This window comes from Callorhinchus milii, unplaced genomic scaffold, assembly GCF_018977255.1.
Source record: "Callorhinchus milii isolate IMCB2004 unplaced genomic scaffold, IMCB_Cmil_1.0 Scaffold26, whole genome shotgun sequence".
Lineage (NCBI taxonomy): Eukaryota > Metazoa > Chordata > Chondrichthyes > Chimaeriformes > Callorhinchidae > Callorhinchus > Callorhinchus milii.
Genome location: NW_024704767.1, coordinates 5,811,264 through 5,834,514, shown reverse-complemented (window position 1 = coordinate 5,834,514; position 23,251 = coordinate 5,811,264). Strand labels below are relative to the sequence as shown.

At 41.0% G+C, this 23,251-nt stretch overlaps 1 protein-coding gene across 1 annotated transcript in view; it reads right to left on the bottom strand.

The window, feature by feature from the left end:
• lrrk1 (leucine-rich repeat kinase 1) overlaps nucleotides 1-21,446 on the bottom strand; it is a 48,540-nt gene extending 27,094 nt beyond the window's left edge. Inside the window, exons 1-10 of the mRNA XM_007907361.2 lie at nucleotides 21,175-21,446; nucleotides 14,754-14,957; nucleotides 9,550-9,719; nucleotides 7,121-7,292; nucleotides 6,364-6,543; nucleotides 4,581-4,729; nucleotides 2,162-2,388; nucleotides 1,514-1,641; nucleotides 1,248-1,411; nucleotides 245-382 (exon numbers count right to left, since the gene is read on the bottom strand). Coding sequence (XP_007905552.2) covers nucleotides 245-382; nucleotides 1,248-1,411; nucleotides 1,514-1,641; nucleotides 2,162-2,388; nucleotides 4,581-4,729; nucleotides 6,364-6,543; nucleotides 7,121-7,292; nucleotides 9,550-9,719; nucleotides 14,754-14,844 — 1,419 coding nt within the window. The 5' untranslated portion in view covers nucleotides 14,845-14,957; nucleotides 21,175-21,446. The remainder of the gene's footprint in view (nucleotides 1-244; nucleotides 383-1,247; nucleotides 1,412-1,513; nucleotides 1,642-2,161; nucleotides 2,389-4,580; nucleotides 4,730-6,363; nucleotides 6,544-7,120; nucleotides 7,293-9,549; nucleotides 9,720-14,753; nucleotides 14,958-21,174) is intronic.
• Nucleotides 21,447-23,251: the final 1,805 nt, after the last annotated feature.

Below are 23,251 nucleotides of genomic sequence, written 5' to 3'. Positions count from 1 at the left end.
ATGTCCTCCCAATGTGGAAGGTGCTGCATTAAATGCAAGGATTGTTATTATTATGTAGGATAGAGGCTTCACCTTAGGTTAAGGACAAATTTTATAACAAATAAATCACTCATTTTACGACAGATACTTTGGACTTTCATGACCTGCTGAGTCCATATTTGCAAGTAAGATTAGAGTGATGACACACCTATTCAGTAAAGTGCTTCAGAGGAGAAAGAATGCTCAACTGTGGTGAAGGAATTACCTGAAGCTCAAAGAGGTTTTGAGGGACTTCTTTCAGTAAATTGTCACCAAAATCTGCCTCTTTAAGACTCTTTCTCCAGAAGACGCATAAAGTGCTTGGAAGTTGCTCCAGTAAGTTCTGAGACATGTTGCAGGATTCCTAGAAGCAATGACAAGAATTCTGCATTTTATCCACTCCTTGAATTACACTCTGATATAAAGGGGCCATGTTTTTCAAAACATTTTTGCCAAACCTTTTTTATGCTGCTGATAATGCCAGTGACAGCGTCACTCGTGTCAAAACTTAGACAAGCTATCGGGATGAAGATAACAGGCAGCTCAGCTATCTGATCTCTTTCTTGTTTCATTAATCATTGTTATTCACATCACAGCATTGCTTTATATAACTAACATTCCGTCTTGTATAATAAATTGGTCACTCAATCCACGATTGTTTGTGGGACACTGCTGTGCGCAATTGGCTGCCAAATTTCGCCCACAAAATATACAGTCAATTCACTTTACAATGTATTCTGTAAAGTGCTCTCAGACGTCTCGAAGACGTGATAAGGCACTAAATCAAATGCAAGGATTATTGTTATTCTTGTTATCTTGATTTTCTCTCTCCCGCTTACGCAAACAGAATTGATCTACATCCAAATCCTTTTATGGTGTTTAAAAATCTGGTTCGTGCCCGCTATTAGTCTATTTTTCAGTCAGATCAGATCAAATATCTGTTCACACTGTAGTGTTGGGGGAGCCAGCGACACATTGTTGGCAATGCCGTCCTTCAGGTGAGATGTTAAATACCAATCTGCCTGTTTAGGGGGATGTTAAAGATCTGTGAAGTGTTTTGAGATATTTTGACATTACCGGTGCTATTTCAAACACAAGGATTTTTTATTCTTATCATCATAACTCAGTGATTTTAGACCTGGTAAAATGCTCCTCCACCTTCCTCTGAAACTTTAAATTGGATTAACAAAAAAATTTGAAAGAATGAATGACTCGAGGATTGTACTTACCAGAGGGCAGGCCCACGGTTCTGGAATCTGCTTTAGTGCATTTTGAGATGCGTTCAGGCTGATAAGAGACTTGAAACAGTGCACAAAGATTGTCGGCAAACACTCAAGTTTGTTTTCTGAAATATCAATCGCTTGAAGCTTTCTCAATCCAATCCAGTTTGTTGCTAGAGAAAACATAATCAACCATTACGCTGACCTGTCACACAGCCTGCATTGGTACTAAGAAGAAATTGAAGACGATTCAAGCAAAATAAAGACCACTGTACCTTTTTGTTCATCAAATAACTTGTCCATTGCATTTCTGAAAGCTGTAAGCTTCTGAAGTTTTGTAAGATGTAAAAATCCAGAAGGCAAGCAGGTCAATTGGTTTCTCGAAACATCAATCTCAAGTATCCTATTGGGATCACAGCACAATGCTGGTTTTATACTTCGCCATAATGTTTATCGAGTGCACAGCAATAGAAGTTACTTGTAATAACAATCACAACAAATTACACTTGTATAGAGCCTTTCATGTTAGGAAAGCATCCCAAGGCACTGGATAATCAGGAATTGGTTGGGATCAAGACTGGTGGGGGGCAGGGACGGTAGGGGAAGGGGGGTGACCGAATGGGTAGTCGAAGAGGAGGGTCTTGAGATAGGCCTTGAAGGAGGCAAGGAAGTATTAATATTATTAAAGTAATAATGATTATAATTAATAACAGTATTGATATTATACTTATTATCAGTAGCAATAATATATCATTATAATAATATCATTAATACTATTAATAAGCATTTATCTACCTATTCTGAATTTCCAGAAGGAATTATATATGTTTTATCTTTAAGCAGGCATAAGCAGTTCCAATGCACCAGGTAAAGCTGGAAATAAAGTATTGGCCAACCAATGCTATTTTTTTTTAATCAGTTACCCTGTGCAGAGAATTTCTTCAGATGAAGCTGTGTTGGGCAATTCCTTGAGATGGTTTTCAGACAGATTCAGTTTTTTCACATGTACTAATCCCCAGGGAATAATCGAAGGAAGGAATGTCAAGTTGTTGGCGTGCAGGTCCAGTTCTGTTATTTGGCTGGAGATGTCCATGAACCAGTCCAGCTCCAGCCAGGGAAGCTTCAGCTCAGACCATTTCAGCGAAAGACCCTGAAATCCAAACACAACACCGATGGCAAAGAATCACACTTTCCCCAGCTTTTCTAGATGAATTATGGTTTTGGTCAGCTGGGTGTCTGACCCGAGCAGTCCTACCCATGCCATCACATCACCATGCTTAAGAGTATGCAAACCAGACTGAGAGTTTCATGTACGAAACATAGCTCCAAGATGCTGTGTATCGAATGGTGCTCCATAAATGCTAGTTGTTGGCAGTGTGACACCTACACATGGAAATTTCTGTGTCTGGAACAGTATTCACACACTCTCTCCCGGAAAGATGCACTCTGCTTATTTAGTTGAGGAAAGTATTAGGTGCAGATTGGCAAGAGCCAAGACTTAGGGACTCCATCCAGAGTGTGAGCTGAGAGTAATCCTGGAGGTTAACCAGCTAAAACCGCTTTCATCATAGATGGATTTTCTTAAAATTATTGTAATGATGTAAATCCAAAATGTGAAAGTCCTAAAGATGTTATGTTGGAATCCAGAGTGAGGACACTGATTTCTATTTGTATCCAGACGTTTGTCAATTTGCGTCCTACAATGTCCCTCAGCTAGACATAAAGTCAATGACTAATTCTGTCTGGGAGAGAGTGTGGGACACGATATCTTGAGAAAGACCCATCTCTTTTTTGAATAATGTAGCGGGATCTTTAACGTCTACCAGAAGAAGGTAATTGTGAAAAGACACCTACAGAAATAGCAAAATCTACCACTAGATGGCAATGTAGAAAAGAAGAAAAAACACAGGAAAACCTTCCAGACTGAAACAGATACATCAGTTATAATTATAACCACAGCTAACAAGTGGCTCCAAAAAGAGATTAATCTTCTAAAGCTGGATTGCAACCAAAACAGCTTTAGGAGTTTAATATTTCACTGACCTTTTTTCCGTTACATATTTCACTGACCTTTTTTTCATTAATTCACGTAATTGGAATAATTTTAAGAATACAATAACTATAATATATACTTGTATACATTTCTCCCTAGTTTTGGTCCCGACTCGCTCCTGCGTTCCTGATTGGGGAAATTATGGTTTGGATTTGGACTGTTGAAGCCCCTGGAGGCCTTGTCAAGTGTTAATCTGTCATCAGAATATACAAACTGCAGACAACCTGCTTCTTGCCAGTTCTTCTACTTCCCTCATGGATTGTGAAGCGCTCCATCTGGCAGCCAATTCAAGAACTGGCAACATTTCTGCAATGAAGTTAGCCCATTTTATGTGACTGGGCTACAACTCAGACTCGGTCTCTCTGACTGCAAGTCCACGTACTGTCACTGTAGCTTCAGTGTAGTTCCTGGAATCCAATTGTTATTCTTATGCAACTGCAACAGTTTTATCCACATTAAAGAAGATAAACAAATGATATTGGGTTGTACATTGCCTTTTTTTTGTAATGTATTCTAGCTGACAGAGTACAGAACTGAAGCACATTGTACTCAGTATAATGGGTGAAATAACTGCTACTGAATTGTACGAAAAAGATTAAGATTAAGCGTTTGCCAGTCATCAGAATATATGAACCTGAGGCAACCTGGTTCTGACAACGTAAGAATTTAATCACGCATTGCAGAATGACATTAACAACTCAGGTTAGGTACTACATGAGATTGATTTTATGCCATAAGGACAAAACAAAAAATAATTCTTACATTTAATAATGTAATTACATTTAATAATGCCCCTTTCACATTGGGAGGACATTTCAAAGTGTTCCATAGGATACAGTGTAAAGTGTAATGACTGTGTACTTTGTAGGTGAACAGGTATGTCTTACAACAAAATACACAGTCACTACACTTTACAGGAAACCCTGTTAAATGCTTTGAAATGTCCTCCTGACGTGAAAGGCCTGTATCAAACGTTAGGATTAATATAATTAATATAAATCTTATGCAATTTAATCTCGTTGTTAAATCTGGTATGGGGTGATAAGAGTGTCCTCCAGTGGCAGAACATAGGTACTGCACATGCCTGTCTGAAACGTTTTAAGGACATGTATGTGTTCCATCCAGTGCAAATTTCATTTCAACACCAAAAGCTGCAATGTTTCGAGCAGAAGAAGTATAGAGGTCATTGAATTCCCATTACCAGCACGTGTTACTTGTATGTGAATTATCACTTCCCAATTATTAACCAGTTATTTTCTCTTTAACTTTAAATTAAACTGTTTGCTTACTGTTTGTGTAAGGGTGTCTTGATACTTGCTGCTTTCCTCCGTAAAATACTTTCTTAGAAGTCGCTTGCTGAATTCAGGGTGATCCATTATGATGTAAGAAGAGAAGAGGGCTCCGTTCTGAAGTAAAAATCCTGCAATCTCTTCATTCCCTGCAAGAGAAATAAATATCCTTCTGAATTCAACATCTGCAAAATTCTGCCCACTCAGAAATGCTACATTTTATGGGAAGCAGCCAGGCATCCGACACATGCGGTGACTCATTCCCATGCTCAAGAGTATTCAAACCAGACCGAGTTCCATGTTTGCCACCTACGCGAGGAAATTCCCGCGTTTGGAATAGAATGCCTGAAATGTTACATAATTAGAGTAAATCTAGACCCAGGTGGGAATATCTCCCCTGTGTTCAGTTATCTACTTAGCCTTGCATCGGGATTCCAGTTCAGAGTCAAGGGAATAAAATTGTTTGTTATGCAAAATTGGCTTACCTGAAAGTACAGTATTAGTGTTCAAAGATTATCTCACAGTCAACTCAACATTATAAGCACAGCAAATGGCTTCATAGGCACAAATACACTGCCACAATCTCTCAACACCCCAGGATTAGTTCCTTTGGCTGAGTTACTTCTCTGTCTCTCAATATCAATAAATGAAATGCTCGCATAGTGATGGGAAGTGAGTCTGTTAGCTGAATCAGCTCAGCTGACAGATTTAATAAAAAAACCTCTTTGCTCTTTCTTAAAAAAAGAGGAAAGGGGAGCAGAAAGAAGAGAATCTCTAGACTCTGTCCAGATAATATTAATAATAATAATCCTTGCATTTGATACTGCGTCTTATCACGTCTTTGAGACATCTCAAAGCGCTTCACAGAGTATACTGTAAAATGAATTGACTGTACATTTTGTGGGTGAAACGGAGCAGCAGTGTCCCGCAAATAGGCATGGATTGAAGTGACCAATTTATTATTCTTTTTTAAGGAATTATTACCACTGGAAAAGCGATCCACCAACTGACTAACAACTGGGTTCCTACTTACTGCTAGGTAAACAGATGCCACAAATGGGGACTCCTGATAACAGGATATGTCACACCGACTTGCGTGTATTGTTCCGGATGTAGAACACACTGGAATGAAGGTGGGTGGGAATTTTAAAATGATTATTCAAGAGTCTTGTTGAGAAATACTGCAAAATAGACCTTAATGTTGCAATAATTTAGCTACTACCCGACTGCTGATGGTGGAGCGGGGGACATGGAGCAAGCTAGTGCAAGCTAAGAGGAGGGGGCGGACAGGTTGGTAAAGGTTTAGTAGGTCGCAAATGTAGGGAGGAGCAAGACTGTGGAGGGATTTAGAGGTTAGGACAAGGAACTTGAACCTTATCCTCTGGGGGATGGTGAGCCAGTGGAGCAGGCGAGGATGGGTGTGATCGGCTGGCGGAGCTTAGTATGTGAGAGGAAACGAGCTGCAGATTTCTGAATAATCTGCAGCTCGTGGAGGGAAGAGTTGGGACGTACTCCTATTCTTACGAACTGACAACATACAAAGCAAGACAGCACAGAGAGAGATAGAGAGATGGCTTGGAGCTGAGCTCTGGTGAGTTAAGAGTCCCTGTAGAAAGTATGGCCTACAGTGTGAAGCCCTTTCTCTAGCTATTACTCTATTGTCCCTTTTCCAATTCCGCCATCAACTTTATAATGATAAGTGATCAGTATCAAATCAAAGATAAATTCATGTCGCCAAGGTCTAGAAATCTACACAGATCTTGAGGAAGAACTGCCCGCATACCTGTCCTTACAGCTGCATACAATGGTGACCCAGTAATGACTGGAAGGTTATCTGCCTTCATCGCACAGCTGTCTGTGTCCGCCTTGTATTCACGTACTAAGAGCTGCACTACCTCCAGATGTCCTTGCTTGCAGGCTGTGGCAAGCATCCAGCTCAGCAGATCCTTGTACTTGCTCGAGTCTGCAGACAAAAGCAATGGTTTCACAGCTATGCAAGTGGCTATTGGTCATCAGATCACACAATGAACAAAGAAGGTCCGAGGACTACCTGGATTGGTGAAAATTCAACCAGTGCATCTGAACACGGTTGAAGACCCACCAGACTGAACTGAGTTTTTTTGGGTGGAAATTTATAAAACTCCCTTCTGTTTTGCGCTGCCGAAGGTGGGGAATGTCAATGCTGCACTGTCCTATATTTCAGTCATCCGATAACAGAAATCAATAAATCCCAAGTCAGCCAGAGAGAGAGAGCGAGAGGGGGTGGGGGGGGGGGGAAGAGGGAGAGAGAGGGAGAAAGAAAGAGAAAGTAATAACAACTTGCATTTATGTAGCGCCTTCACATGGGGTAGCGCCTCAGAGCACTTAAAAAAGTGACATCACTTCAGCCACAACAAATCCTTCCAATATTACAAAGAAAGAAGCTTTTTATTGAGCCTGGAATGCTGAAACCTTGAATTGGTTTGGGTGTGTGTGTGTGTGTCAGGCGTTTGCCTTTTGGCTGAGTACAGCATAGCACGCTCAGTATTTTTACATCTCACCTGGCAATGAATTCAGGAACTCTCTGACAATCTCCTTATGACCACAGTACGCAGCAACAACAGCTGGATTCTCATCACTTGGTTTCCTTGGCAACTCCACCTGTGCCTCCTGAAGCAGATATTGCACCATCTCCAAATCCCCATATGCTGCAGTGATGTTTAACAGCTCGTACTGGTAACAAACATTACCAGACATTAGAAAATACTCTGAGTTACAGCGACCGACAACAACAGCAACCGCAGCTTGCATCTATCTAGAACCATTCGTGCAGGGCAGCGTCTTGGAACGATTAACCAATGATATTTTGAAAAAATCGATGGCCAGGCGGACTGTAATCATCTTCTCTGGTCTTGCACATTCCTATCTTCCTAAACACAGGGGCCTATTCAAGGACTAAGTGCCACAGTGCTAGGACCCAGGCCCGATATTCTGCGTCGATAGCATTTGTTGCTGAGTGGAAGCCAACACTGTCAGAAAGGAGAGGTCATGGACTTGAGCTATCGTTTCAATGCAGTGCAGGCAGATATCTGGGAACGGGATGGTTACTCGCCCCAATGGCCATAGTTATTCGGCGTCCGAAAGAGAAGAAATAAAATAGCTTACAAAACGATTTTTGAAATGACTGAAAGTGTTGTGTGCAGCCAGCTAAGTTGGTGTGAATGTACAGTGAATGCTGTACAACAGTTGGGCACAGTGTTGAAAAAGCAATACCTCATTCAAAAAATTCAGCTTTACGGTAATTTATGAAGTTATTATCTATCAGCTCCTGGGGATGTCCTCCTGATATGAAAGGCACTAATATAGATGCAAGTTTTGTATGTTCATTCAATCAAGGAACAAAGAGAAAACTCACGACTTGAGAAAACGCACATCCTTTTCAATATTGAAATTGCCTTGTTGGGATTGGGTACAAACAGTTTCTTACCCAGGCATTTGCATCGACCAAATATTACATCATTATTCGATTGAAACTAAAAAGCAGGTCTTTGGAGGATGCAGTGTACAAGGTTGCTTCTTGCTTCTCCCTAAATTATACATTGAAAATATTGACCAGGCCTTTAGGTTCTGAGCCGGATAGAAAAGATTTTATACTTGTTCGCAGCAATTAACGTCAAAATTACAGGGCTGGATAAACAACTACATGATGCAACTGCTCACAAAGTATATTTATAGAAAGGTGGAAGTGAAACAAATGTTTAAACTGATCAGTCTGAAACTAGAAACCGACTTTTGCATTTAATAAAGAAAAATCCTTTAACAACAACTTGCAAATGAGGCACTGGGATGGGAGCAATTCACTGGAGAGATGATAATAACGCAGTCTGAGGCAACAATATGTGTATCATTAGAAAGGAAGACAAAACTATAAGATCTTCGTGGTTCAAGTTATAAACAGCGACACATCCTCAAGTGGGGCTAAACATTGTAAGCAGTTGGTCAACTCACTCGAGACTCTGCAGCTTTAAGAAGACAATGTTGTACAGACCACTCATGTACCTTTATAGTATGTATCAAAGAGCAACAGCTCTACAATATCCTGAGGATTACAAGTTCATAAGATTCGTTCGGATGAAGTAGACTCTTCGGCCCATCTGGGTAAAGAAAACCTTCCTGGTGTCTGTCTGAAATTGCTCTTTGATAAAGTATTTATCTGGCTTTAGTGTTTCAATCCCATGTAATGGTGATCCTTGGTGATTTCCTTAAAAAACTATTGTTAAACTTGCAAAAGCCACGGAATAAAGGCACATCACTGAGAATAAGAGGCACGGGGACTCGAGTAGAGTATAAACTCTGGCATTCACTAGCTGGGAGGAATAGCTTATTTCCATGTTGTGGCACTCTATGCAACTTTATCTAACTTGCCCAGTGAGGACCCTTCAGAGATTTGGTTCCTTAGAGGTCAGGACATCTCATAACTTTGGAGCAAACGCAAGTTTTGTTCACCAAACACACAACCAGATTGAGATAATTAATTACAAATGGGTTGCTTACTGAGAAAAAATATTGGACTGACTGTGATATGTATCCTGTGAATGCCGAAAAAACTGTAGCTATGTGAAGAAGTTTTGTGTAGAAACTTTTTGTTTGAGACAATTTACCTTAAAGCATTTTGCAGCGCGTTTGTGCAAAAATATGAATCTTTACCCTGTTGCCCTTTGCTCCCAGGTCAAATGTTAATTGCATTCAGGGTTTGCACCAAGGCCACTCTTAACTGGCCTCCAGGAGGCGTAGGAGAACAGCCAAATGCATGAAGTTTTTTCTTCAAGAATCCTTTTAGAAGCATAAAGAGGTTTGAGCTTATTTGGCCAGTAATTTGAAATAATGAAAAAGATCTAAGTTGCAGTATTTTACCTCTGTCTCCTATTCCCTCCTCTCTTCCACACTGGCCTCTCTCAATTTAACCCCAGCAGGACTGTTACATTCTTACCTTCTCCACTTTACATTTGGTCCCCTCACAAGATAGGCGAACAAGGTCCCGAGCTTTGGCAGATTCCCCTTCTTTGTATGCCGACTGAATGTTTTCTATAGTTGGGGACTGATTGAGGAGCAGGTTACCCAAGGTGGACTGCTTGCTTCCCATGGCCACAGGACCCGTTCCTGCGAATAACAGTCATTGGGGATAAGGCAGGGTTAGGTTTATGAGCTGGAGTTAGATTAGAAGATCAGCCATGATTGAATGGCGGGGCAGGCTCGAAGGGCCGAATGGCCTACTCCTGCTCCTACATGTTATGTTATGCTTAGAGTTTGCCAAATAAAACATTCAATAACGCTTCACGTCATGCAAGGATGCCCAGGTTAAACCTCGCTTTTGATCACAGTATAAAATCATTGTAAACTAACGGAACTATATTACACTGTAGGACACTATTGTGTGCAAATTGGCTGCCATATTTGCCTACAAACTAAGCAGTCACCTCACTTTACAATAAATCCTGTTAAGCGCAATGAGACGTCCTTCAGACTTCAAAGGCGTAACATCAAATGCAAGCACAGTTATTGATCCCCACCTGGAACCAGTGAGGTGGTGATCAATTACTGTCCTCCAGTAGTTGATAAGTATTTTGGCATGGAAGTTCCTTGATACAACACGCATGTTAGTGAATAAGTTAACAAAATAAATGCAAAAGAGTTCGACAAATGTAACAGAAATAGGAATGCTAACATTTCTGATATAACTCAATTAAAATGTATTTTAACTTTCGTTTAGTTTAAAAAAAATTGACAGACAACTTTAAAAATTATTTTGCTCGAGATTCTCTACTCACTGTGTACTGAGCGGCCAAAACATTATGGTTGATGTAATGTATACCCCAGTTATTTTTATATGCCTGATGCAATTATACTCTATTATTATATGTTATAATTGGCCCTGGGTCACTGGCACTTGGTACCCAAATCTTCATAACAACTATGTCTGACACAGAGAGTTTATACTTGAATATGTGCTGACAGTAAGTGTAGAGATACAGCCAACAATATTCCTTTCTTTTCTGAAACCAGAGAAAGGAATCAATGATTTTACTGTGAAGCAAAATACCGACTGCTGCATTTCCCAACAGATCTGAAATGAAATAATAGAGGCTTATTAATTATTCATCCATTGCAAGATACTATGATGTCCTCGATGACTCAGGAGGATATCATTAAAATGTGGAAGCATCTATAATGGTATCATTACACTTCTTACAATTCAGCAAGAAAATGATGGATTAACAGAACCAGTCCAAAAATAGGAGAGATTAACAATCCTGCCTTCTAAAGGTAAAGTCGGTAAAGACAGATATAAAAAAAACCTTTTCCCTTACCAGTTGTGGTGCCCTATATATAATTTAGAACATCATGTAGAACGTTAGCACATATTTGATGAGGACAAAACATACACCCGGGCGATTCGTGTTAAGGGAACCTCATTTAAAGAAAAACACTCCAAAAATATATATTTTAAAAAACATATATACAATGTTAAGAGTTGTGAATAAGAAGTGATTAATTCCAAGCTCAATTACTGAAAGAAACATTTTCAAATTGAATTTGACAACATTCAGAGCTAAGACAGAAATTAAATCTTATTTTACGTTCATCTTCCTTAACAACTTTTATCCCATTTAGCAATCACCTCCGTTGACAGCATTCACCGAACACGCTCAGAATTACTAACCTGGTCACATTCTGTGATCCAATGCAAAAAATGCTCTTCCTGTATATCGAAGATTATTACTGTACCATGGAAGCAAACCTGAGCTTATGTAAGTGGTCCATATTTCACTATGTTGAAGCCAACCTTTAAAGAGTGGCTTCAATAGTTGATGTATAACCTCAATGTTGAATCCACCGAGTTTCAGTAAGATCTTAAAATATACAGCTTTTTGGAGGCAGCATCCCACTCACTAATCAGAGGCTCATTCTTTGTCTGTAGTTATTCTGACCTTGCTGCTGATTTTACTGTGAAATCCAACCCTTCCACTCTCACAGCACAATTTAAGTGGAGAAAATACAGTGCTCTGGGGAAAACAAATCTATGCAGCTTCAGTGTGACCTCACAGGCTGAATCCACTGTGTGGCAGTCCCAGCCAGATGGCAGATGCACCATTTCTCTGAGATTGATGTCTCTCACTTGTAGTTCAGAAGAAGCAGCTACTATCCTCCGTTAATTATGATTTCAATAGTCGACACTCATTAGAGAATGTCATTCATTAAACGTCAAGCCTCAAATTTAGTTTGAAAACCCTAATTGTGAAGGCTGACCCTCCTAAATGACATACGTACACATTACAATTCAGTTTGTGGGAATAGTAACAAATCGACATGGCATTCCAGTTCTTTTATTTTAACTCTCAGGTATTCCTATTTGTACATTGCAAGAGAATTTAAAATCCCAATGTTCCTGAAAGGGGGGCATCTCTAGTTAATGGTATTTTAGGGATTAGCCTAGCCTCAGTCGATAGCATTGTATGTTCGGAGTCAGAAGGTTGTGGGCTCAAGCTCCGTATATTTGAGACTTTGAGCTCACAGTCTAGGCAGACACTCTAATGCAGTGCTGGGGGAGTGTTGCTTTGCCAGAGATGCTGTCCTTCTGATTATATGTTAAATCGAGGTCCCATCTGCCAGTTCAAGTGAACGTTAAGGTCCGTCTCAAGAACATCCTCTTTGATCACACCTTTGGGTGCCAAGTCAGGACTGTCAAGTGCCTTAGGATGTCCTCCCAAAGTGAAAGGCATTGAAGCGATCTCCTTTTTCCAATCCATGTTAGGCATTAATATTCATGTTTCACTTTCTGTATGTATTTCTTATGTCTTGTGTCATGCGTGCATGCTGCAATCTAAAATTACCTTACTGTATCATTTTCAGCACTCATTGCCTCTTACTAGTCTTCGCAATCTGATAACTATCCATTAGCTACCTCTTTGTGAATCTAATTTGTAGATTTCAATCTTTGACATCTCTCTCACGGCTTTGGGCACTTGGTTTGATTCCACTCAACAATTAAATATGCATTTAAATATATTCAAAACCAGCACAGAATCCCATTGTTTATTTCATTTCTTTGTGAAAACGGCATGTTGGGTGCAAATTTTCAAGAACACATAGAAAGGCCCTGTCAAACACGTGTTTTATTTCTGTGGAAAGAGGAACTAGGATTATTCTGTGTTCAAGTGTAATATGTAAAAGAGAGAGAGAACAAGTAAGTGAGAGAGAGCGAGGTCAAGCAAACGTGAATGAGAGAAAGCAAGTGAGTGAGAGAGATAGCAAGTGAGCGAGAGAGAGAGAAAAAATATGCACACAGAAGAACTGTACTTCCACCAGCTATGAGTGAAATGACAATGTTATGCCCAGTCTAACACCTATGTGCCCTTTCAACTTGTAAAATATGTAGTCAGTTTCCAATGTTTCTGGACGTAACCAAAATGTCAACTCTTCAGCAACGAGCCTCTAGCTTGAGATAGCTGAGAGATTCTTCGTGTGAATCCTGAAGTGATATCCAACGAGCACTGGAACATGGCTGATTTTGCCATGCAGAACCCAAAGGCACTGCGTTCTACTGTTCTTTTACGCAAACCAATGACAAATAGACAGTTGTGTTATGCAGTGCCTCAAAACCCAGCTTCGCTGAGCAAAAGCTCAAATCTTATTATAGGTAATCCAATGCCTCAAACCAGACTGACAACCTAAAGCCAGAGGCAGTGTAGGCACCAGTCCAAGTCAATAACAATGTCCATCTACCTACACTATGGCCAGAATATAATCTGTGTACCTGATCAACTTCTGACACCAGTTAAAACTACACTTGATGTTAGCCAAAAGATCGTGAGCAATGAATTCTATTGTAAGCAGACAACTGCTTCCTTGGGTAAGATCAGTGCTTTTACTGATCTCAGCCACTGCTCAGTACAGACATGGAATCAAACCCAGGACCTTGCAAGTCTTTTTTTCAGTTCCTGTATCTGACTTCCCTTTTTAAAAATGTTTGACATCCATCTTGGTTGACATATCAATGCATTGCAGGTTTTTTTTATATAAACTAGTTCTCAAAATTGCTGGGAAATGCCTTGGCACCAGGAGGCATTCAATCCTCAGCTGGAAGCTGAAATAATATTCTTTCTCAGCAGATGTTAAATTTTCCGCTGAAAGACCAGGTGGAATTTCAGGCCTATGATCCTGAGACTCTATTCTTTCACTTTACGTGCAGAACTGTGGGTGGAAATGAACAGAGCACCAGAAGTCAGACCAAGCTGGCAGTTTCCCCAGCAGAGAGGTAGCATTAGTATAAGGGTGTGTTTGTTTTTGCTGTGGATTAAGGTACTGACAAAAGAAAAGGAACAACCCTGTTTCAGATGTGCTCGGTTGATAATAATTATTTTAAAACACCTTACGATTGACATAGCACTTTGTCAAAACATCTCAAAATGCTTCACAGGATATATATTTTTTGAAGCATTTTCAAACGACTTGAAGATGTGGTAAGGCGCCGTATCAAATGCAAGGATTATTATTATTACTTTAAAACATCGTGACTGCATATTTGCAGGTGAGCATTGCAGCCGATCTGCGCACAGCAGTGTCTCACAATCAGTTGAGTTTCTCATCTCATACACTCCACTCTCCTCACAGCAAAAATGGCTTTTGAACAGAAACGCACAGATGTTTTGTTTGTTCGGGAAATGACGTAACGCCTTTCACTTCAACACAACATCTCAAAGCACTTCACAGGATTTTAAAGTAAAGTGTAGCAACTGTGTTTTGTACTCAAACGCTTACATACACCAACACCTATAAATGCTTGTGTGACCTTAAGGGAGATTTCCAGCGCTTTAATGGAGGAATCAATTTTGTGCAATTTGCCTGAACTCAGCAGTTTCCTGTCAGCTTCACCACCTCTGACCGGGCCGAGCTCCATTACCACATTCTCATCACTCTCTGTGAAACTTAAAATGATTTGTTCCGCCTTCCTCTATTGAGCTTAAATCCGTGCCCCCCCCCCCTGTTGTAAGTGTTTGTGATAATGTCAAACATAATATGGTGTCTCAGTGTACCTGTATTCTTTAGGATCTTGACTTATACAGTCAGGATTTACCCACTGAAACATTTTATTGCAAAATCAGATATTTATCAATTATCAATTTTCTGTCATACCATTTTGAAGGGCCATGTTGTCTTCATCAGTTTCATTTTGGACAACATCCCAATACATCTCAGGTTCCAGGAGGTTTGAGAAGCTTTGCATGGAAGGAGCTTCAAAAACAAAGTAGGCCACACTAAAGTGGCCAGAGCATTTCTTCAGGTCATGAGATAGTTCTGCAGATATCCTTGTTGAAATCTTCAGCACCAAATTGTTTCCTGTTTATTTAAAAAAAAAGAATAAATAAATTAGTATTTTTTTAAATTGCTACAAATGCTTCAAACTTGATGCCATGTCTCGTACATTGGTGAGGCCAGGTTAATGAGCCACAACCTTTCTATAACACCTGCGCCAAAACTACCTGCAAATTCACAATATAATAAATAATAATAATAATCCTTGCATTTGATATAGCGCTTTTCATGTCGGGAGGACGTCCCAAAGCGCTTCACAGAACACACTGTAAAGTGAATTGACTATATTTGTGGGCGAACGCGGCAGCCAATTGCGCACAGCAATGTCCCATAAACAGTCGTAGATTGAATATGACCAATTTATTATTGTTTTTGGTTTTGGAAGGATTATTATTAGGTGTGTGGAGTAAGGAAACTTGCCCAAGGTTTCGCCCTGCCTGGAATTGAACTCAGGTCTCTCGCTTGCAAAGCAAGTACTCTAACCACTGAGCTGCAGGACTCCAAGCAACCAAGCAATATCACAGCAAGCAGCTTTAGGTTGTCGAGCCAGCTATTAGCAGATGTCGCTTCAAATAAACAAAATAACGCTTACAAAAAAGTACTGCCTGTCACTACCTAGATTAAGGAACGAGATTACACTCTGGCCTTACTTATTTATTTTAAACTATTTTCCTTTTATGGTACATGGATTATCTATATTTAACTGGTAAGCCTGAGTTTTATTCATTCCGGTATTTGTACCCAAGGCTCACTGGGTACAAGTAATGTGGAAATGTCTAAAGGGAAGGAGGTAGTTCTTGAGGGAAGTTGAAACCAGTCGTTTACAGACTCGTCGCTCACACTGGGTCCAAATATTGTGAAGCCCCAATAAACCAGGCAAAAAGATGCCAAGAAATCAGTGGGGTTTAGATCACCACGAGTCACGCTCAGTTGTATAGTTTTCATATCACTTCAGCTGGAACATAGGCCTGGTTGCTGTGACATATGGGTCTGTCCCCATCACAGATCAGTGCACATGAGAGAAAAAAGGTGACACGCAAGGACTGCTAACACCTCTTGGGACATTCTCCCGATGTGAAAGGTGCCATATAAGTATAAATTTGTATTGTATTGTAAAAAAGTCTGTACCCCAGTGTTAGAGGAGTGATCGAGAAGGAACGACTAGATCACCTAGATGTCTCTTCAGCCTTGATGTCTCAGAGAGCGCCTTGCACTGACATACAAGATGCTAAGAGACAGTAAACCAGAACAATACATTCAATATTTATCTCCAAGTTTTGGTACAATAATGCGTGCGATCTACCGCTTTCACATCTGTCCTGTCAGGTTTTACCTCTTGTTTCCCTTGTTATTTCCTCCTGCTTATTAAGCCACTGGTTAGTAGGAGCTGCTTAGTCACTACAATAAAACTGAGTGAGAGAGAGATGCTGGGCCTGACGCCAGTTCTCGCTCTGAGAAAAGCTTCCTCCTGTCTTACTGACACAGAGCTGCAATTCACACCAACACGGATTTTAAACACAGTGGCAATTATTCAGCAAACAGGAGCGCGTTGCACTTGTGTGCATTCCATTTCTAATGCTGAGTATTCTGAGGTGCCACTGAAAACCTATTAAATACTGTATTCAGAATTCCAACAACAAAAAAGATCTCTGCCATTAGCAAGGCAGGCTTCTAACCTTTTCATTGCCTTCCTCGCTTATGCATTCGCACCATCCAACATTAGTCTTTCATGATGTGCTATTCCAAATCTAGCCGGTCACTTGAAAACCCCCAACCCATCAGGCACTTTGATGCAGCGGTAAAGTTTAAGACCTCATCCTCAATAAGGAAGAATTGGTTCCTTAAACTGACTTTGCCAAGTGTTTAAACCAAATCAAATGTTCCTCTTTTTTTGAATTCAGATAATAATAACCTGCAAAATTGACAACATCAACATATGCTGTATGTTGTTACAACATGTTTGGGGGTAAAATGGAACTTACAGAAAAATTAAGGCTGCGTTTGGGACAGTCTGGCCTCCAGCCTCTCTGCCCCTACATTTTGGAACTCCATCCCATTGTACCTTTGATTCGCTCCCTTTGCCTCCTTCAAGCCTCCTTCAAGGCTCATCTCAAAACCCTCCATTTTGACCACGTCTTCGGTCACCTTCCTACCCTTCCTGCCCTCCACCCCTCCTGATCCCAACCCCCCAGCTCGGGTCCAATTCCCTAACACTACAGTGCCTGGGGACGTCCTCCTGATGTGAAAGGCGCCGTACACAAGTAATTTGTTGTTGCGTTTAAGAAATTACCAATTTCTGGATGCTCTGAAATGCTACGTGGATAAAGTGAAATCCAGGCTTAGGTGGAATTTTACCCCTGTTGTTTCTAAATTACAAACTCATAACTGGTAACTACAGTTTTGCTCAATCACCATATACTGATTGCATCACAAAGAGATAGAGAAGTAAATTGGTATGTGGCATTTTTATTGCCTTTACATATGTGAACATATTTGAATGTATTCAGGTCAGGGCAGCAGATACATTGTACCATTCAATTCCTATTTCCAGTCCTAGGAATCTGAATTTGCCACCGACAAATAATTAAGTTTCCACTGCAACCCTTTCAGATATTGATTGTTCTGTCATCACCTGACTCAAACCATGCGTAACACAGCAAATAAGTAACTGATGCTATCACTGCAAAACAACAACTTCCTCAACTGCATAATCCACACCAGGGATATGCAAACAGCCGGACAAATACAAAGGAACAACTGTTTTTTAGATATCAAACTGTCATTTACGTGAACAGCAGACTATATTTGCAGTATCATGTGCTTTGTTATGTGTCTGTCCAAGTGTCTCGCTAGCGCAGGCAGCTACTCCTTCATCAGTTACTTCTCAAACTCCTTGGGAATTTGGAGGAGTGGAAAAGACTTGATCCTCAAGAGTTGGGACTGGTGAGAGTTCGGGCTCCAGAGAGGAGAGGTTAGGTAAGTTAGGTTAGATTCAGATTAGAGTTAGGGAGAGACAGGAGTGGAAAGACTGCTGTGCATTGCCAGAAGCTAGTTGAGCAATTCTGTCGTTATCCACATACAGTAAAACAACAACAACAACAACAAGATTCCGTTTATTGAGCGCCTTTCACGTCGGGAGGACGTCCCAAGGCGCTGTACAGTTGGGTCAGGACCCGAGCAGGGGGAAATGGTCAGGTTGAGGGGAGGGAAGGGAGGGAGCGAGGAGGGGGTAGAGAGTCGAGAGGGGAGCTGAAGGCACGGTCAAAGAGAAAGGTCTTGCGACCGGCCTTGAAGGAGGAAAGGGAGGAGGCAAGGCAAAGGCACTGGGGGATAGAGTTCCAGAGCCTCGGGGCTGAGAGGCTGAAGGCCCGGCCACCGATAGTAGGGCGGTTGGGGCGGGGATGTGGAGCAGACCGGAGCCAGAGGAACGGAGGGTACGGGCGGGTAGGTAGGGGGATAGTAGGTCGGAGAGGTAGGAGGGAGCAAGGCCGTGAATGGCCTTGTAGGTGAGGATGAGGATCTTGAATTCGAAAAGTTCTAATTATTCACAAGGCAGTTATCCGAATGGTCATTTATCTAGATTAGAAGCAAAGTGCGGCTGCAAAACCGGGAAAACAAAATCCAGTTATGAATTTGTGCAAAGTTGCTTTTGACACCAGTAGAAACTCCCTTCTCTTTCTGAATAATACAATGGGATCTTTAACGTCCATCTGAAATAGTATCCTCTGGATGTGCATGTGTGTAGTTTTGCATGTGTACACAAGCAGATTACTTCTGCTGCAATGAACATAAGTCTTCATGCGATTAATTTTTTTTCACTGAAATAGATACAGGCATAAATTTCAGGCCTATGATCCTGAGACGCTATTGTTTCACTTGATGTGTCGAACTGAGGGTGGAAATGAACAGAAGCCATAGCAGGCTGGCAGTTTCCCAGCAGCAAGGTAGCATTAGCGCGAGGATGTGTTTTTTTGGCTGTGGATTAAAGTGCTGACAAAAGGAAACAGGACAAACCAGTTTCAGCTGTTCTTGGTTGATAACTTTTTCTAAAAATACTTGCGATTGATATAGTGCCTTATCACTTTGACAAAACATCTCAAAATGCTTCACAGCAGTTCCCTGTCAGCTTAGAGAACTAAACTGGGAACATAGAGAGACTTAGAGAACTAAACTAGGATCAATACCCTTGGATGCATCAAGACAGCAGAACAGAAGGACCCAGGTTCAGGGTTGCAAAGGGCAATTTCAGGACCGATACTAGGAAGTATTTCTTTACCCCTCGGGGAATTGATGACTAGAAGGGAGAGTAATGCCTGGTCGAGATAGAAAGGAATTTAAAGCAAAGAAATAATGCCTTGATTCCGACAAATATTACGATCCTATTGATAAACACAACCAATGTACAGTCAGCAGACAATTGAATTTGTTTTGACTTTTGTAACATCTGGTCTTTTACTGCACTCCTTGCGTGAAGGCTTTGACTGACACATGCCACACAGACATACAGAGTAGAGTGTGGCGGACAGCAACAGCCCAAGTAGCTGTGCTCCATCTTCAACCTGGACAGCAGATGATGGTAGCGATCACAGCTGAACTGAATCCTCTCCTCGACGGAAGTCTTAACCCAAACTTTACAGCGAAAGTCAACAACAACAAATTATACTTGCATAACGCCTTTCACGTCAGGACATCTCAAGGTGCTAGACAGTCAGGGATGCACACCCGAGCTGATGGTTGGGATCAAGAGGGGTTGAGGGTGGGTAGGGGAAGTAGGGTGAACGAAGTCACGGTTGAAGAGGAGGATCTTGAGATGGGACTTGAAGGAGGCAAGGGTGGGGGCGAGGCAGAGGAACTGTGGGATGGAGTTGCAGTGGGTGGGGGCAGAGAGACTGAAGGCCCGCTCGCCAATGGTTGGGTGAGCAAGGCAGAGGACATGAAGCAGGCCGGAGCCCGTTGAGCAGAGGGAGCGGACAGGTTGGTAGTGGGTAAGGTCACAGAAGTAGGGACGAGCAAGGCCATGGAATGCTTTGAAGGACCAGGATCTTGAACTGTATCCTATGAGTCAAGGAGGAGAAGCCTGGCTGATTCCCCCCCACTCCCTCAACCTAGGCCAGCGAGGCCAACTATAGTAAACTTTCAGGTTGAGATCTGCTGACTTGGAGCAGACCGTGAGCTTACCTGGGCTCTCTTGGTCTGTGTGGCTCAAGCCATGTCAGGCAGTACTATTACCAACTGAGCCACTGGAGGAGCTGTTTACTAACCACAGTTACAGTAATACTCTTAATATTTATTTACAGATTCCCATGGCTTGTTTGGCAGGTCAGAACCTTTGCCCCCTCTGCAACTAACACAATAATAATAATAATTCTTGCATTTGATATAGTGTCATCACATCGTTGAGGTGTCTCAAAACGCTTCATAGAATATACTGCAAAGTGAAGTGACTGTGTATTTTCTGGGCCAATGATGTTCAAAAAATCTTGGCATTTCAACCACGAACGTTACATATGTAATCTGTCTTGGTTACAGTGCGGTTCGCCCTCCCTGGTAATGCTTTGATGATTGATCTTGCAGTTCCGCTAGCTTGTGATGTCCTCCCGAAATATAGAAATATAATTTTGTATTGTATTTTGTATTGTGTCGCTCAACAACTCAGATTCCGTTTGCTTTTTGCAGCCACTGACGCTCAATCAGCAGAAAACAATGTACTTTCTACCCCCTATAGCACATTCCCACTGGCAAACTTTTTTTTCCCTCTGAGGTTTCCACAATAAACAACAACAACAACAACAAAACCAAACTGCCTGACGTCTTGAAAGAAGCTCTTTCGAAAAACTGCAACTTTAACCACAAGAGGCTGAGGAGAGGGTATTTCACAATCCGACAACCAGGAAAAATGTGCACAACAGTAAACACTACAGCATGTTACCGCTTGCAACTAACAACAATTTGATAACAGCATGATAAGGGGCTGTATCAATTGCAAGGATTATTATTATTATTTCTACAACGTTTTTCACATCGGGAGGCCATCTCAGAGCGCTTCACAAGTCCCCGCTCGGAACCCAAGTTGAGGAAGGAAGATTGGGGGTTGGGGGACGGTGGCCAAAAGCACAGTTCAAAAGAAAGCAGTTAAGTGAAACAGTAAGCATGGGCTTTTAAGAGGAAAGGCAGCATGGGTAAAGCTTTCATTAGGCTTTGCTTCAGGCTATAAACCATCTGGGGAGGCATGTTTACCTACCTCTGGAGCGAAAGGCAGAGACTGCAGATGCTTTGGGCTGTGAGTTACTTTCAAACTTAGTCACTCCTGGGTGCCTTGTTCTCAAACGAAGTCCTGCGGGTGTCGATCAGGATAAAGTATTGTACAAAAACTTCCTGCTATGCGAATATCTCTGTCTCTGTTTGCCTTCTCTCAAAGTCACAGACGCTCACCCTCTCCCAGGACTGTGGTTCTCAATTTTAGCTTGGAAACTCTCTCTCTCTTTCTCTCTCTTGCTGGTCCAACCTTGGCCTGGATCGATCATTGCTGGCTCAGGCTTTAAGAATGAGGAAATGAGACTCGGGCGAGTGAGGCGTGGGTGGGACTAAGAGACTGAAAGTAGGATTTAAGCCCTGCTGTTCTCACAGCTACCCATCAACACGCAAAGGTACACAACAGGTGGCAAAGAGACCTGAAAGCAATGTAACAGTGTCAGCACCACCTCCACACACACACACACACCTGGTTAATTGCTTAAAATTGTCTGGGAATGTACACATTCAGAAAACTACCTCATTGCTAAGAACTCAGTAACACTAAGAAGTGCCTGTTCAGGTGGCGCTATACAAAAATACAAGGAAAGTTTTATAATAATCCTTGCATTTGATATAGCGCCTTGTCACGTCTTCGAGACGTCTCAAAGCGCTTCACAAGATATACTGTATATACTATAAAGTGAATTGACTGTATATTTTTCCTGGTACCTGGCTCACAATTTCCCCCCCCAAAAAAAATGGTCACCCTCTCCATGGATGTTTGTGGGACAGTGCTGTGCGGAATTGGCTACAGTGTTTTGCCCATGCAAAAACATTTTTTTACAGTCCACCCACTTTACAGTATAATAATATAATATAATAATCCACTCTACAGTGTATCCTGTGAAGCGCTTTGAGACATCTTAACAACCTGATAAGGGGCAATATCAAATGCAAGGATAATTAATGTTATTATTAAATATCACACTTTTCTGATTTATTTAAATACCACCCGGGCACTGACCAGTACTGCACTTATTGTGGCAACTGTAACCTTAATGTTTCTCACAATGTCCTGGCCAACAAAATCCCCCAGGTAAAATTGGTCCCATTTTGTGCTCTCACTCCCCCAACTCCAGCCCCTAAGTGAACTGCTCCGAGATGTCCTCCAGACATGAAAGGCGCTATGTAAATGTTGTGTTGCCATTTATTTTGTGAATGTTTGTGGGATAAGTTGGCTGCCACATTCGGCTACAAAATACACAGTCACTACACCCTACAATAAATTCTGTAAAGCGCTTTGATACATCTCAAAATCGTAATAAAAAATGTAAGGAATATTACATTTTAAAATCCAGAATGGATGTTCGGAGTTCTCTGTATAATGCAAATAATTACTACAAGTTAGGAAAAGCGATATCTCTTTAATGTTCTGTGTGTCAGATTACAAAAAAAAATACAAGAATAATGATACAAATAAAGAAAATAGTTTCTACACATATCCTTTATAAGTTCACAAAATACCTCGATAGTAAGCATTTCACCAACCCAAAGGCTTTGTTTTTAAAAAGTTAGAATATAATATTTTATACATTTAAGAACCTCCGACTGCATTGTGCTACTCTCTGTGTCTAGCTAACAAACTGAGGTTCCAGTCCTGTATTAATAAATCCTGTATAAGCATTCCGAGACGCTGTCCTGTAATAAGTGCTGTACTGTAATACAGATCTGTACTAAGCGCTTTGAGACTATATAAATGCAATTCATTGTTGTGGTTGTATTATATTAATAAAATGTTACATAACACATTGTTCCTGAAGCTTCGATCCATCTTTACCATAGATTTCTGTACATGTTGTTGTGCAGACACTTAACCAAATGAACGAGAATGCAAGTCTAACAGCCTGTAGAATAAGATTCATTAAAATTCATTTAATTTCTTTAAATTCACCAAAGCTAAAAAAAATAATCATATATACAGTACATATAAAAGAAGACTTTACATCCTTTCCTTCTAAAAAATATTTTTTTCAGGACTTTTTCATTGTTATAAATGCTAATCGCCATCATTAGTGGAAAATCAA